The sequence below is a fragment of the Cherax quadricarinatus genome, chromosome 9, assembly GCF_038502225.1.
Source record: "Cherax quadricarinatus isolate ZL_2023a chromosome 9, ASM3850222v1, whole genome shotgun sequence".
In the NCBI taxonomy this organism is placed as follows: domain Eukaryota; kingdom Metazoa; phylum Arthropoda; class Malacostraca; order Decapoda; family Parastacidae; genus Cherax; species Cherax quadricarinatus.
Window position 1 is genome coordinate 54,631,765 of NC_091300.1, and position 17,694 is coordinate 54,649,458.

Below are 17,694 nucleotides of genomic sequence, written 5' to 3' on the forward strand. Positions count from 1 at the left end.
CTATGATTCACCTCATCTTTCATAGACTCATCCGCTGACACGTCCACTCTCAAATATCTGAATACATATACCTCCTCCATACTCTCTCCCTCCAATCTGATATTCAATCTTTCATCACCTAATCTTTTTGTTATCCTCATAACCTTACTCTTTCCTGTATTCACCTTTAATTTTCTTCTTTTGCACACCCTACCAAATTCATGCACCAATCTCTGCAACTTCTCTTCAGAATCTCCCAAGAGCACAGTGTCATCAGCAAAGAGCAGCTGTGACAACTCCCACTTTGTGTGTGATTCTTTATCTTTTAACTCCACGCCTCTTGCCAAGACCCTCACATTTACTTCTCTTACAACCCCATCTATAAATATATTAAACAACCACGGTGACATCACACATCCTTGTCTAAGGCCTACTTTTACTGGGAAATAATTTCCCTCTTTTCTACATACTCTAATAAAGTTGGTAGAATTACCGACAATATGTAAAGTAAAAGGACACAAGTGCAACTAATGTGACATTTATTGTGGCAACGTTTCGCTCTCCAGGAGCTTTATCAAGCCATTACAAACAATACATGGACACAGATGGTATATATAGGAACAGAGTGAGGTGAATACTAGTGAGGTACCATTTCGATGTTCACTAGTGGTAGTAGTAGTGGTAGTGACAAAAGTAATACAATATGGTAGAGCAATTAATTCGTACATGAGTAAAAGGATATAAAAGCTATTACTTGGGTAACATAAAAATAGGTTGGACAAATATAGACTGGAATGAGGCAGCTTGTTTCAGTGTTCACTCTCTGTGCTGTGTGTAGTATAACAGGAGAGACTATGTGATGGCAGGGTTTACTGTTTTCAGGAGGATTCTTGCTAAGACTTCGGAGATGGTGAAGCTGCCGTTGTTTTGTTTAATTGTATTCGAAACAGCGATCATTGCTGATTCAAGGCACTTGCGTGTGCGGAAATTAGTTTCTTTAATCACTAATTGGGCGTCTCTGAATTTCATGAGATGATTGGTGGAATTCCGGTGTTGTACACAGGCGTTGTTTAAGTTGTCGTTCCTACATGCGTAAATGTGTTCATTGAGGCGGGTGTCGAGGTTTCTTGCTGTTTCACCTACGTAGATCTTGTCACAGCCTCCACAGGGTATAGTGTAAACTCCTGCATTGACTGGTTCGTGGTGCTTGGGTTTTGTCCTGGTTAGATCCTTAATTGAAGTGGTAGAAGCGATGGCGACTCTGGTGTTAGCTTGTGAAAGTACTTTTGAGACGTTTAGTGCAACCTGGCTGTTGGGAAGAATTATAACTTTGTTGGGAGCGGTGTTGATGCGTGGAGAATTGATGATCTGAAGATACCAAGATACCAAGACCAAAAGAGGCACCATCATCGGGTTTTTCCTAAGAGCATACCGAATTTGTAGTCCTGAGTTTCTTGACGAGGAATGTACTTACATTCACCAAACATTCACTGAGTTACAATTTCCTTCTTTTTTCATCAAAGACTGCAAGAAAAGAGCTCTTCAGATCATCAATTCTCCACGCATCAACACCGCTCCCAACAAAGTTATAATTCTTCCCAACAGCCAGGTTGCACTAAACGTCTCAAAAGTACTTTCACAAGCTAACACCAGAGTCGCCATCGCTTCTACCACTTCAATTAAGGATCTAACCAGGACAAAACCCAAGCACCACGAACCAGTCAATGCAGGAGTTTACACTATACCCTGTGGAGGCTGTGACAAGATCTACGTAGGTGAAACAGCAAGAAACCTCGACACCCGCCTCAATGAACACATTTACGCATGTAGGAACGACAACTTAAACAACGCCTGTGTACAACACCGGAATTCCACCAATCATCTCATGAAATTCAGAGACGCCCAATTAGTGATTAAAGAAACTAATTTCCGCACACGCAAGTGCCTTGAATCAGCACTGATCGCTGTTTCGAATACAATTAAACAAAACAACGGCAGCTTCACCATCTCCGAAGTCTTAGCAAGAATCCTCCTGAAAACAGTAAACCCTGCCATCACATAGTCTCTCCTGTTATACTACACACAGCACAGAGAGTGAACACTGAAACAAGCTGCCTCATTCCAGTCTATATTTGTCCAACCTATTTTTATGTTACCCAAGTAATAGCTTTTATATCCTTTTACTCATGTACGAATTAATTGCTCTACCATATTGTATTACTTTTGTCACTACCACTACTACTACCACTAGTGAACATCGAAATGGTACCTCACTAGTATTCACCTCACTCTGTTCCTATATATACCATCTGTGTCCATGTATTGTTTGTAATGGCTTGATAAAGCTCCTGGAGAGCGAAACGTTGCCACAATAAATGTCACATTAGTTGCTCTTGTGTCCTTTTACTTTACATACTCTAACTTGAGCCTCACTATCCTCGTAAAAACTCTTCACTGCTTTCAGTAACCTACCTCCTACACCATACACTTGCAACATCTGCCACATTGCCCCCCTATCCACCCTGTCATACGCCTTTTCCAAATCCATAAATGCCACAAAGACCTCTTTAGCCTTATCTAAATACTATTCACTTATATGTTTCACTGTAAACACCTGGTCCACACACCCCCTACCTTTCCTAAAGCCTCCTTGTTCATCTGCTATCCTATTCTCCGTCTTACTCTTAATTCTTTCAATAATAACTCTGCCATACACATTACCAGGTATACTCAGCAGACTTATCCCCCTTTAATTTTTGCACTCTCTTTTATCCCCTTTGCCTTTATACAAAGGAACTATGCATGCTCTCTGCCAATCCCTAGGTACCTTACCCTCTTCCATACATTTATTAAATAATTGCACCAACCACTCCAAAACTATATCCCCACCTGCTTTTAACATTTCTATCTTTATCCCATCAATCCCGGCTGCCTTACCCCCTTTCATTTTTACCTACTGCCTCACGAACTTCCCCCACACTCACAACTGGCTCTTCCTCACTCCTACAAGATGTTATTCCTCCTTGTCCTATACACGAAATCACAGCTTCCCTATCTTCATCAACATTTAACAATTCCTCAAAATATTCCCTCCATCTTCCCAATACCTCTAACTCTCCATTTAATAACTCTACTCTCCTATTTTTAACTGGCAAATCCATTTGTTCTCTACGCTTTCTTAACTTGTTAATCTCACTCCAAAACTTTTTCTTATCACCCACTCTCTCATTTGCTCTCTTTTTACATTGCTTCACCACTCTCTTAACCTCTATCTTTTTCTCCATATACTCTTCCCTCCTTGCATCACTTCTACTTTGTAAAAACTTCTCATATGCTAACTTTTTCTCCCTTACTACTCTCTTTACATCATCATTCCACCAATCGCTCCTCTTCCCTCCCGCACCCACTTTCCTGTAACCACAAACTTCTGCTGAACACTCTAACACTACATTTTTAAACCTACCCCATACCTCTTCGACCCCATTGCCTATGCTCTCATTAGCCCATCTATCCTCCAATAGCTGTTTATATCTTATCCTAACTGCCTCCTCTTTTAGTTTATAAACCTTCACCTCTCTCTTCCCTGATGCTTCTATTCTCCTTGTATCCCATCTTCCTTTTACTCTCCGTGTAGCTACAGCTAGAAAGTGATCTGATATATCTGTGGCCCCTCTATAAACATGTACATCCTGAAGTCTACTCAACAGTCTTTTATCTACCAATACATAATCCAACAAACTACTGTCATTTCGCCCTACATCATATCTTGTATACTTATTTATCCTCTTTTTCTTAAAATATGTATTACCTCTAACTAAACCCCTTTCTATACAAAGTTCAATCCAAGCTCTCCCATTATCATTTACACCTGGCACCCCAAACTTACCTACCACACCCTCTCTAAAAGTTTCTCCTACTTTAGCATTCATGTCCCCTACCACAATTACTCTCTCACTTGGTTCAAAGGCTCCTATACATTCACTTAACATCTCCCAAAATCTCTCTCTCTCCACTGCATTCCTCTCTTCTCCAGGTGCATACACGCTTATCATAACCCACTTCTCGCATCCAACCTTTACTTTAATCCACATAATTCTTGAATTTACACATTCATATTCTCTTTTCTCCTTCCATAACTGATCATTCAACATTACTGCTACCCCTTCCTTTGCTCTAACTCTCTCAGATACTCCAGATTTAATCCCATTTATTTCCCCCCACTGAAACTCCCCTACCCCCTTCAGCTTTGTTTCGCTTAGGGCCAGAACATCCAACTTCTTTTCATTCATAACATCAGCAATCATCTGTTTCTTGTCATCCGCACTACATCCACGCACATTTAAGCATCCCAGTTTTATAAAGTTTTTCTTCTTCTCATTTTTAGTAAATGTCTACAGGAGAAGGAGTTACTAGCCCATTGCTCCCGGCATTTTAGTCGCCTCATACGACACGCATGGCTTCCGGAGTAAAAATTCTTTTCCACTTCCCCATGGACAATAGAAGAAATAAAGAAGAACAAGAGCTATTTAGAAAAAGGAGAAAAACCTAGATGTATGTATATATATATGCATGAGCGTGTCTGTGAAGTGTGACCAAAGTGTAAGTAGGAGTAGCAAGATATCCCTGTTATCTAGCGTGTTTATGAGACAGAAAAAGAAACCAGCAATCCTACCATCATGCAAAACAGTTACAGGTTTCTGTTTCACAGTCATCTGGCAGGACGGTAGTACTTCCCTGGGTGGTTGCTGTCTACCAACCTACTACTCATGGATTATGAGGCAACAAAATGCAAGGAGGCAGAGGAGAGGTTTGTTCCTAAGGGAAACAGAAATAATGGGAAGAACAGAACGAGTCCTTGGTTCACCCAAAGGTGTAGGGAGGCAAAAACTAGGTGTACTAGAGAATGGAAAAGGTACAGAAGACAGAGAACTCAGGAAAATAAAGAGATTAGCCGAAGAGTCAGAAACGAATATGCACAGATAAGAAGGGAGGCTCAGCGGCAATACGAAAATGACATAGCATCGAAAGTCAAGACTGACCCGAAGCTGTTGTACAGCCACATCAGGAGGAAAACAACAGTCAAGGACCAGGTAATCAGACTGAGGAAGGGTGATGGGGAATTCACAAGAAACGACCGGGAGGTATGTCAGGAGCTCAACACAAGATTTAAAGAAGTATTTACAGTGGAAACCAGTAGGACTCCAGGAAATCAGAGCAGGGGGGGTGCACCAGCAAGTGACGGATGAGGTACATATAACCAAGGAGGAGGTGAAGAAGCTGCTATGCGAACTTGACACCTCAAAGGCGGTGGGACCAGACAACATCTCTCCGTGGGTCCTTAAAGAGGGAGCAGAGATATTGTGTGTACCGTTAACAAAGATCTTCAACACATCATTTGAAACTGGGCAACTCCCTGAGGTATGGAAGATGGCAAATGTAGTCCCAATTTTTTAAAAGGGAGACAGACATGAGGCACTAAACTACAGACCTGTATCACTAACATGTATAGTATGCAAGGTCATGGAGAAGATCATCAGGAGGAGAGTGGTGGAGCACCTGGAAAGAAACAAGTGTATAATTGACAACCAGCACGGTTTCAGGGAAGGAAAATCCTGTGTCACAAACCTACTAGAGTTTTATGACAAGGTGACAGAAGTAAGACAAGAGAGAGAGGGGTGGATCGACTGCATTTTTTTTGGACTGCAAGAAGGCCTTCGACACAGTTCCTCACAAGAGGTTACTGCAAAAGCTAGAGGATCAGGCACACATTACAGGAAAGGCACTGCAATGGATCAGAGAATACCTGACAGGAAGGCAACAACGAGTCATGGTTCGTGACGAGGTGTCAGAGTGAGTGCCTGTGACAAGCGGGGTTCCACAGGGGTCAGTCCTAGGACCTGTGCTGTTCTTGGTATATGTGAATGACATAACGGAAGGGATAGACTCAGAAGTGTCCTTGTTTGCGGACGATGTGAAGTTAATGAGAAGAATCAAATTGGATGAGGATCAGGCAGGACTGCAAAGAGACCTGGACAGGCTACAAGCCTGGTCCAGCAACTGGCTCCTTGAGTTTAACCCTGCCAAATGCAAAGTCATGAAGATTGGGGAAGGGCAAAGAAGACTGCAGACACAATATAGTTTAGACGGCCAAAGTCTGCAAACCTCACTCAAGGAAAAATATCTAGGGGTGAGTATAACACCGAGTATATCTCCCGAGGCGCACATCAATCAGATAACTGCTGCAGCATACGGGCGCCTGGCAAACCTACGGATAGCGTTCCGATACCTCAGTAAGGATTCGTTCAAGACTCTGTATACCATTTACGTCAGGCCCATACTGGAGTATGCAGCACCAGTTTGGAATCCACACCTAGTCAAGCACGTCAAGAAATTAGAGAAAGTGCAAAGGTTTGTAACAAGACTAGTCCCAGAGCTACGGGGATTGTCCTACGACGAAAGGTTGAGGGAAATCGGCCTGACGACACTGGAGGCAAGGACGGTCAGGGGAGACATGATAATGACATATAAAATACTGCGCGGAATAGACGAGGTGGACAAAGACGGGATGTTCCAGAGATGGGACACAGACACAAGAGGTCACAATTGGAAGTTGAAGACTCATATGAATCAAAAGGATGTTAGGAAGTATTTCTTCAGTCATAGAGTAGTCAAGCCGTGGAATAGCCTAGAAAGCGAAGTAGTGGAGGCGGGAACCATACATGGTTTTAAGGCGAGGTATGACAAAGCTCATGGAGCAGGGAGAGAGAGGACCTAGTAGCAATCAGTGAAGAGGCGGGGCCAGGAGCTGTGACTCGACCCCTGCAACCACAAATAGGTGAGTACAAATAGGTGAGTACGTATTTCTTCAGATTTGTCAGGAAGTGACTCAATCTGTAGAGTGATGTAGTGGAGGCAGGATCCATACATAGCTTTATGAAGAGGTACGATGACCCTCTTGGAAGCGGAAAAGAGTGGACCTAGTAAAGACCAGCGAAGTGGCGGTGCCAAGAGCTGAGACTCAACCCCAGCAATCAAAGATAGGCGAGTACACCTACATCGAGACAGGAAGGCAGCATTGATGGAACATTTAGGTGGCCTCGAGATATTCCTCCCAGCCGGTTCACTGGAGAGCCAAAATTAAGGTCTGCCCTGACTTCCCCAAGGCTAATATTCATTCTATACTTGGTCTTCACCATCTCCTGACTCTTGCAATGATACACACTTCAAGTCAGCGCTACATAATATTAGAACTTCTTGGTCAGAGGAAAGACAGTCTTCCTGATAATAGTGTGTTATACTTAGTGTTATAGTGTGTACCACAGTGGTACCCTAGTATATGGATAATAAATGATAAGGTGAAATTTAAAACTGAAGTGTAAGACCCAAAGAGACAGGTTCATGTTGTAAACAGTTGCCAGAACCCTCCCACGTAGGTCGGCTAGTGTACCTGGCTTATAATTAGTGATTCCAGAGCGTAAAACATTACTGCTGAAATACGAAGAGGTGCAAAATCTCCAAGAAATACGAGAAGTGTACAGTTTTGTAGAAATATGATAAACAGTGTATAGTTAGTACTTATTGTGATGGAGTAACGTATACAGTGTGTGGTAAATCTGGTCACAATATACACAACGGAAATCATTATTCCTCCAGTAATCTTCTTATATGAAGCCATCGGCGCCGAACACGCAAGTTATACTTTCTGTATCAAACTGAACGCATATTACTCTTTTTAATTTTTTCCAGTAATCCTTTTCATGAGCTAGTCCAAAATCACCCAGTGAGCCTAATCCGGATCTGCCTGGATTCATCCAATGACCGGATTCAAATGAATTTGTTGATAATGTGTCCTCTGACTGGTTTCACTAACTGACGGGGGTCTGCGCACCCTATCAAAAACTTAAACAGTAACTACAACAAATAGTTACTATACAGATAGATCTACTGTTAAGGTGCTTATTAGGAAAAAGATATACAGTGATCCACTAATTGGATTCTTCCAGTTTCGCTGGATTCAGGAGGATTCAAACGCTTTTGTTGGAAATAAAGCCGGATTCGAGCGGATTCAAACGGTTTCGTTCTAAATAAAGCCAAATCGGAAGAACTGTTTCAAAAAATTAAATACATTGGGAATTATAGACTAGCTTGCTAGAAGAACTGTCTAGTATTGTAAGGTCTGGATTGCTTGCCATCTGTGTGGTCAATGGCCCCATGGTATATGCAGGGATTTTAAACTAGTGACCACACTTGACAAAGTCAGAGAGATGTTTTTGGGTCTGCCCTAACGAGATACACCTGTATGAGGAAATGACATCTATATTAAAAGACAAGAACACCAATAAAACATCCTTCTTGAAAGACATGTCAGCATGGTATAACAGCTAGGAAAAAAAGATGGGTGGTAGGGACGGGGCTGTCTTGGACAGTGCTCCTGAGGGTGCTAGTGCTGTCCTAGAGGACAGTGCTGTGGGTGCTAGTGTTGTCCTGGAGGAAAGTGCTCCAGAGGGTCCTAATGATGTCTTAGAAGACAGCGCTCGTGAGGATACTTGTGTTGTCCTGGAGAGCACTGTGATAACTTCATTCAGTCCACAGAGGTTCAAAATAGATACTGCTGGAGATGGATCAAAATGGGATGATGCCTTAGGGAATAGTGTCGACACACTACCAGCAAAACCTGGTGGAAGCACTGATGTCCATACAGGGGTAAAATATATTGAGGAAACAGGAAAAATAAATGCACCAGCAGTGAATGCAGTTACAATAAATCCTAGCAAACAGAAGTACAAATTATGTAAATACTATGCCTTGGTTATCTGCAGGCACCATATATCTGGTAAAACAGGTGGGACATGCATCTTTGACCATCGCAAAAAGTGCCGCACCTACATGACAACAGGAGAGTGCAACTTCCTTTCTTGCAACATATTTCACCCAGAAATGTGTCGCTCATAAATCCATGAAAGAAAATCCTACAATGCATACTGCCAGGCACATCATCTAAAGGGGACTAGAAGCCACAGACCAGCCAGACTATGGGAAACAAAAAAAAAAAGGAGCCACAACCTCTCCAGGGGCAGAGGTTTTTAAGGCCAGGAGTGGTAAAAGATTGGCAAGAAATGACAATAATCCTACACCACCTGCAAACACTTCTGGAGCAGAGGCACGGACATTGGCCTCTACCACAGAACAACAGATATTAGAGCCAGCAAATAAAACCCCTCTAAATTCCACCCATACGACATTTGTCTTTGCAAACATACAGGGTCTAAAGCCGTCAAAAAAAAAAATTCCTTACATCAAGGGACTGCTCATGGAGTCAAATGCAAGGTTTGCAGCATTCACAGAGACCCACATAAAGGATCGTGAAAACGAAATGTGGATCCCAGGTTATAACCTATTCTGATGCGACAGACTAAAGAGGCAACAAGGTGAGGTTCGCCTGTATGTCACAGAGTCGCTCATTTGCACAGAACTACTAAACGCCTCAAATGATGTATTTAAAGTTTTGGCGGTAAAGATCGAAAACCAAAACCTTGTCATTGTGGTAGTATACAAGCCTCCAGATGAAACTTCCCAGCAATTCCAGGAGCAGCTTGAGCAGCTTGTGGAATATCTCCCAACTCCTGCCCCAAACATCTTGCTACTAGAAGATTTCAACCCGAGACACCTAAAATGGAGGAGTATAGCAAACAATGTTCTAGCAGAGATCACCCTGGGAGGCAGTTCAGATGAAAATTCACACACACACGAACTATTAAATCTCCGCAACAAATTCACCTTAAACCAATAAATAGTAGAGCCTACAAGACTAGAAAATATGCCACTGCCCACTCTAAGGGTCGACAATACAAATGAATTCTTCATGAACGAAACCCAAAATTTGGTCATCCCAAAACTCTCGGATATTATTCTAATTCCACAAGATTTTGAAGAGGCAATGACATGCCCATGCACTCTGCCCCAGGCCCAGACTCATGGAACTCCGTGTTCATCAAGAATTGCAAGAAGCTCCTCTCGCGTGTATTCAGCATTTTATGGAGAGGGACCATGGACACAGGGGTCATCCCACACACACTAAAAACAACAGACATAGCCCCACTCCACAAAGGTGGCAGTAAAGCAATTGCAAAGAACTACAGACCGATATAGCATTAACATCCCATATAAAAATCTTTGAGGGTTCTAAGAAGCATGATAGCCAACCACCTAGATACCCATCAGTTACACAACCCAGGGCAACACGGGTTTAGATAAGGTCGCTCCTGCCTGTCCCAGCTACTGGACCACTATGACAAGGTCCTGGATGCTGTAGAGGATAAACAAAATACAGATGTATACACAGACTTCGCAAAAGCTTTCGACAAGTGTGACAATGGTGTAATGGCATACAAAATGTGGATAAAGGAATAACGGTAAAAGTTGGTAGAAGGATCTACAACTTCCTGACAAATAGAACACAAAGAGTAATAGTAAACAGAGTAAAGTCCCAGGCAGCCATGGTAAAAAGCTCTGTTCCACAAGGCACAGTACTCGCTCCCATTCTATTCCTCATCCTCATTTCAGATATAGAGCTGTAAGCCATAGCTCCGTGTCTTCCTTTGCAGATGACACCCGGATCACCATTGCAGTGACCTCCTTCGAAGACACTGCGAGTCTCCAAGCGGACATCAACCAAATTTTCGAATGAGGCACTCAAAGCAATATGAAGTTCAACGAGGAGAAATTTCAACTGCTCGGATGTGGAAAACTTGAAGAAATTAAAAATGTGTCAGGGTATACCATAATAGAGCGGAAACGCAATGTGAAGGACCTGGGAGTGATAATGTCAGAGGATCTCTCCTTCAAAGACCACAACAATGTATCTACCTCATCCGCTAAGAAAATGATAGGCTGGAATACTGCTGTACACTAACGTCCCCCGTCAAGGCTGGCGACATTGCAGACCTGGAGAGTGTACAAATAACTTTCGCGGTACTCATAGGAACGATAAGGCACCTAAATTACTGGGAACGGTTGAAGGTTCTTGATCTGCATTCCCTGGAATGCAGGCAAGAGAGATACATGATAATATACACTTGGAAGGTCCTGGAGGGATTGGTCATGACAAGGTCAGGTCAAGACCTGGCAACGTCACATGTAATCTGAATGTTACAACATTAAGCAATACTATACACTATATACATGATTAACAAATTCAACATGTTGATGAATGAGACTTGTATAACATTTGACGAATTTTTTTTATGGAAGCTTTGCCAGCCAGTGGTTTCCTTAAGAAAGTTTTCCACCATTATGATAACCAAACGATACACAAGTGTCTCAGTCGGTAGTTTACACTCTCGGATAACAATCTCGAACTTAGGTTTAAATGGGCCTTCTGAAGAACCATCTTTCCTGAACATAACTTGATAAACCATTCATAACTTGATAAACCATTCATAACTTGATAAACCATTCATAACTTGATAAACCATTCATAACTTGATAAACCATTCATAAATTGATAAACCATTCATAAATTGATAAACCATTCATAACTTGATAAACCATTCATAACTTGATAAACCATTCATAACTTAATAAACCATTCATAACTTGATAAACCATTCATAAATTGATAAACCATTCATAACTTGATAAACCATTCATAACTTAATAAACCATTCATAACTTGATAAACCATTCATAAATTGATAACCATTCATAACTTGATAAACCATTCATAACTTGATAAACCATTCATAACTTGATAAACCATTCATAAAAAGGACTTTAGTACTTTTAAAGAACTCTTTATCCAAAGAACAGAACTACCCACCCTGTCCGTGGATCAGACCTTGCATTCCCCAGGCGTTGTGTCACACTACAGCTAATACTATTATGACTATTACAGTTACTATTGCTAAAACATGTACTGTTTTTATTACTACTACCGCTGCTGCTGTTGATGCTCCTGCTGCCCCTGCTGTTATTGTCGCTGCAACAGCAGCAGAAGCAGCAGCAACAACAACAACAACAACAACAACAACAACAACAACAACAACAACAACAACAACAACAACAACAACAACAACAGGCGCATCTACCACAACAACTACTTCGCTACTACTTACTAATATATCTATGTAAATGCGTTTATTCCTAATACTAATTAGGAATATAAGTGGTAAGAATGATACTATTCTTAATATTTTTTACTACCACCTCTACTACTATTAATAGTACTAGTACTGCTACAACCACTATAAGTACTAGTACTGCTACAACCACTATAAGTACTAGTACTGCTACAACCACTATAAGTACTAGTACTGCTACTACCGTAGTAGTAATACTACTACGACTACAACTACTAGTTATAATAGTAACATCACTATATTATTATTATCAATGTTATGTTTATTAAATATATCAATTAAATCAAAGTAGAGGGTTTTATGCGTACGTGTTCATGTAGATGCCATCCTCATCATCCTCTTGGTATCCTGGAGCTGGGTACGAGGGAGGTCCATACCCCTGATCACTGTAGTCCTGTTGGTAGGGCTGCTGGTGGCCCTGTTGGTAGGGCTGTGGGTACTCCTGTTGGTACTCCTGTTGATAAGGCTGTGGGTACTCCTGTTGGTAAGGCTGTGGGTAGGTGTTTGCTTGGAGGTGTTGGCCGTAGCTGTGGGCTGAGGCGTTCTGGTCGTAACTCTGGGCTGAGGCGTTCTGGTCGTAATTTTGGGCTGAGGCGTTCTGGTCGTAACTCTGGGCTGAGGCGTTCTGGTCGTAATTTTGGGCTGAGGCGTTCTGGTCGTAACTCTGGGCCTCACCCTGAGATACCTCAAGAAAGTTATCTTTACAGATTAAAAGCCATGTGTGGTTTAATAACTTCATTAATAATGAAAATATATTAATAATGAAAATATATACAGACCTCTTTTAGTTACATAGACACACGCACACAAATAATAATACATTTAAACACAAACTCGCTGGCAGACATACACACAATCAGCCATGCAGACACACACGCACACACTCACAGAGGAAGTGGTATAGTTTGGGAAGCGATGTAGTGGAGGCAGGATCCATACATAGCTTTAAGCAGTGGTATGATAAAGCTCACGGTTCAGGGAGAGTGACCTAGTAGCGACCAGTGAAGAGGCGGGGCCAGGAGCTAGGACTCGACCCCTGCAACCTCAACTAGGTGAGTACACACACACACACACACACACACACACACACACACACACACACACACACACACACACACACACACACACACACACACACATACACACACACACACATACATACACACTAGTAGCAACCGGTGAAGAGGCGGGGCCAGGAGCTAGGACTCGACCCCTGCAACCACAAATAGGTGAGTACAAATAGGTGAGTACACACACACACAGGAACAAGCACTTGTAAGCTGTAGTACACACGCAAACACACACATACACAGGATTTCACACCGTCCTGTGAACTGACTATCTGAACCTCCCTCCTTCTCTCCCCCTCTCTTCCTATCCTAGGTAGAGACCTATCTCTACCTTTCTCACTCTTTACCTATATCTCTCTACCTATCTCTCTCTCTCTCTTCCCTCTCCCATCTCTCCCCTCTAACATCTCTCCCCTCCCATTATCTCTCCCCTCTCCCTTTCCCCATCTTTCTCCCCTCCTCCCCTCCCTCTCCCCCTAGCTTCTCTCTCCCCTCTCGCTCTTCCATCTCCCCCTCTTTCCCCCTTCTCCCCCTCTCTCCTCCCTCTCTCTCCTCCTCTCTTTGCCTTCTCTCTCTCTCTCTCCCTCCCTCTCTCCCTCCCTCTCTCCCTCTCTCTCTCCCTCCCTCTCTCCCTCTCTCCCTCTCTCTCTTTCCCTCTCTCTTTCCCCCCCTCTCTCTCTCTCTCTCTCTCTCTCTCTCTCTCTCTCTCTCTCTCTCTCTCTCTCTCTATCTCTCTCTCTCTCTCTCTCTCTCTCTCTCTCTCTCTCTCTCTCTCTCTCTCTCTTCCCCATTTTCCCTTCTAACTCTCCCCCTCTCCTACCCTTCCCTTCACTCTCTCTCTCTCTCTCTCTCTCTCTCTCTCTCTCTCTCTCTCTCTCTCTCTCCATCTCTTCTCCATTTTTCCCTTCTCACTCTCCCCCTCTCCTTCCCTTCCCTTCTCTCTCTTTCACCCTCTCACACTCTATCTCCCCCTTTCCCTTCTCACTCTTCCCCTCTCTCTCTCCTTCTACCTTTCCCTTCTCTCTTCTCTCAAAAAAAAAAATGGTGGGGACTCGCTGGAACCAAGGATCAGATGAGAATGGTTCTGGTAGGGAGGAGTGGATGGAGGAGCAGTGGAAAAGGACGGAACAAGAGTGGGAGAGAAAATTAGGAGAGCTTTCTGAAAAAATGGAGAAAGAGCTCTCTGTGAAATTGGAAAAGAGGTTGGAGAAGGAGACAAAGAATTGGGAGGCACAAGTCGAAACTGCAGTAGCCAAGATAAGGGTCCTAGAAGTTGAGATAAATAGGCTGAAGCGAGTTCCAGGGGCAGTGACCAGAGAAGACACAGCACATGAAGCTGCGAGGCCGAACAGGAAGGAAGGAATTATGAATTATGCTAAGGTCATATCAGCCTGCCAAGGAGGACCAAGGAGTGAAAGGGAAGAACAGTTGGTTGCAGATGGAGAGGGTGATAAGTCGAATGCTGAGGCACAACCATGCTATCAAGAGCCACTGGAAAAATTAAGGGAGAAACTGACCACATACAGGCAGGATCTAGAGTCACAGAGGGTGAGGCAATGGGAGGAGGAAAGGGCAAAATCAGTGTTTATCCATGGGCTTCAGGAGAGAGAGGAAAGGACACACACTGAAAGGCAGCAGGAAGAAAGAAAGGAGATTGAGAAAATCATCACGGAAATAGGTGAAGAGATGGAAGAGATTGTAAATTTTCAGAGAATAGGGGGGTACTCGAAGGGGAGAAACCGACCAATCAAGCTGATTCTCAGGACGGAAACAGTGCGGAATAGGATCCTCCAAGAGAAACCACAATTGAAATACTCGGAAGAGTACAAGAGGGTGTTCCTAGACAGAGACAGAACAAAATCAGAACGACAGCAGCTGAGGGAGAGGACAAAAAAGCGAAAGGAGCTAGGAAAAGAGACAAGGATGGAACCAGCAGAGGTCAGTCAGAGCAGAACAGAACAGCAAGGGCAAGCACACACACAACTATTCTCAGAAGCATACAACCTATCACACCATCCCAACACACACTACAATCCATACCCACAGCCTCCACCCAACACCGAGCTATAGAATCCCACAGTATGCCACCAGGTCTCCCACCCTCACAGGCCCCCCAAACCACAATGTTGGAAAGGAAACTGAAGGTATGGTACACAAACGCTGATGGAATAACAAAACAAGTGGGAGGAGTGGCAAGAAAGAGTCAAAGAGGCATCACCAGAAATCATAGCTCTCACAGAAACCAAGCTTACAGGTATGATAACAGATGCCATCTTTCCAACGGGATACCAAATCCTGAGGAAAGACAGAGGGAACAAGGGGGGTGGAGGAGTGGCATTGATGATCAAAAATCGCTGGAATTTTCATGAGCTGGAGAGAGGAGACAGCGGAGAAGAAAGTGATTACATAGCGGGAACGCTTCACTCTGGAGGTCCCAAGGTGGTAATAGCAGTGATGTATAACCCACCACAGAACAGCAGGAGGCCAAGGCAAGAGTACGACGAGAGCAATAGAGCGATGGCTGACACACTGGCTAGAGTGGCCAGAAGAGCTCATGCATGCAGGGCAAAGCTCCTGATCATGGGTGACTTTAACCACAAGGAGATCGATTGGGAGAACTTGGACCCATATGGGGGCCAAGATACATGGAGGGCTAAGATGATGGAGGTGGTACTGGAAAACTTCATGTGCCAACACGTAAGGGACACTACAAGAGAGAGAGGAGAGGATGAACCAGCAAGGCTGGACTTAATATTCACCTTGAGTAGTGCAGATATCGAGGACATCACATATGAAAGACCCCTTGGGGCCAGTGACCATGTGGTTTTAACCTTCGAATACACAGTAGAGCTACAAGTGGAGGGAGAAGCAGGAAGGCCAGGACGAATGAAGCCAAACTACAAGAAAGGGGACTACACAGGAATGAGGAACTTCCTGAACGGGGTTCAGTGGGACAGAGAACTGGCAGGGAAGCCAGTTAATGAGATGATGGAATATGTAGCAACAAAATGCAAGGAGGCTGAGGAGAGGTTTGTACCCAAGGGTAACAGGAATAATGAAAAAGCCAGGATGAGCCCATGGTTTACCCAAAGGTGCAGGGAAGCAAAAACCAAGTGTGCTAGGGAATGGAAGAAATATAGAAGGCAAAGGACCCAGGAGAATAAGGAGAGCAGTCGTAGAGCCAGAAACGAATATGCACAGATAAGAAGGGAGGCCCAAAGACAATATGAAAACGACATAGCAGTTAAAGCCAAATCTGACCCGAAACTGTTGTACAGCCACATCAGGAGGAAAACAACAATCAAGGACCAGGTAATCAGGCTATGGAAGGAAGGAGGAGAGACAAGAAATGACCGTGAAGTATGTGAGGAACTCAACAAGAGATTCAAAGAAGTGTTCACAGAGGAGACAGAAGGAGCTCCAGAAAGACGGAGAGGTGGGGCACACCACCATGTGCTGGACACAGTGCACACAACCGAGGAAGAAGTGAAGAGGCTTCTGAGTGAGCTAGATACCTCAAAGGCAATGGGGCCAGATAACATCTCCCCATGGGTATTGAGAGAGGGAGCAGAGGCGCTATGTGTACCCCTAACAACAATATTCAATACATCTATCGAAACAGGGAGATTGCCTGAGGCATGGAAGACAGCAAATGTAGTCCCAATCTTTAAAAAAGAAGACAGACATGAAGCATTAAACTACAGACCAGTGTCACTGACATGTATAGTATGCAAAATCATGGAGAAGATTATCAGAAGAGTAGTGGAACACCTAGAAAGGAACGATCTCATCAACAGCAGCCAACATGGTTTCAGGGACGGGAAATCCTGTGTCACAAACCTACTGGAGTTCTATGACATGGTGACAGCAGTAAGACAAGAGAGAGAGGGGTGGGTGGATTGCATTTTCTTGGACTGCAAGAAGGCGTTTGAGACAGTTCCACACAAGAGATTGGTGCAAAAACTGGAGGACCAAGCAGGGATAACAGGGAAGGCACTACAATGGATCAGGGAATACTTGTCAGGAAGACAGCAGCGAGTCATGGTACGTGGCGAGGTGTCAAGAGTGGGCACCTGTGACCAGAGGGGTCCCACAGGGGTCAGTCCTAGGATCAGTGCTGTTTCTGGTATTTGTGAACGACATGACGGAAGGAATAGACTCTGAGGTGTCCCTGTTTGCAGATGACGTGAAGTTGATGAGAAGAATTCACTCGATCGAAGACCAGGCAGAACGACAAAGGGATCTGGACAGGCTGCAGACCTGGTCCAGCAATTGGCTCCTGGAGTTCAATCCCACCAAGTGCAAAGTCATGAAGATTGGGAAAGGGCAAAGAAGACCGCAGACGGAGTACAGTCTAGGGGGCCAGAGACTACAAACCTCACTCAAGGAAAAAGATCTTGGGGTAAGTTTAACACCAGGCACATCTCCTGAAGCGCACATCAACCAAATAACTGCTGCAACATATGGGCGCCTAGCAAACCTCAGAACAGCATTCCGACATCTTAATA

The 17,694-nt window shown here is 43.7% G+C and overlaps 1 protein-coding gene across 3 annotated transcripts in view; it reads right to left on the reverse strand.

Annotated features, from left to right (window-relative positions):
- Nucleotides 1-17,694, reverse strand: part of LOC128686037 (dual oxidase maturation factor 1) — a 255,893-nt gene that overhangs the window by 4,340 nt on the left and 233,859 nt on the right. For 2 of the 3 annotated variants that reach the window (XM_070083434.1, XM_070083435.1), the window contains exon 12: nucleotides 12,425-12,801. In XM_070083434.1, the coding sequence (XP_069939535.1) occupies nucleotides 12,425-12,801 (377 nt within the window). The remainder of the gene's footprint in view (nucleotides 1-12,424; nucleotides 12,802-17,694) is intronic. The other variant, XM_070083436.1, reaches the window with a different exon arrangement.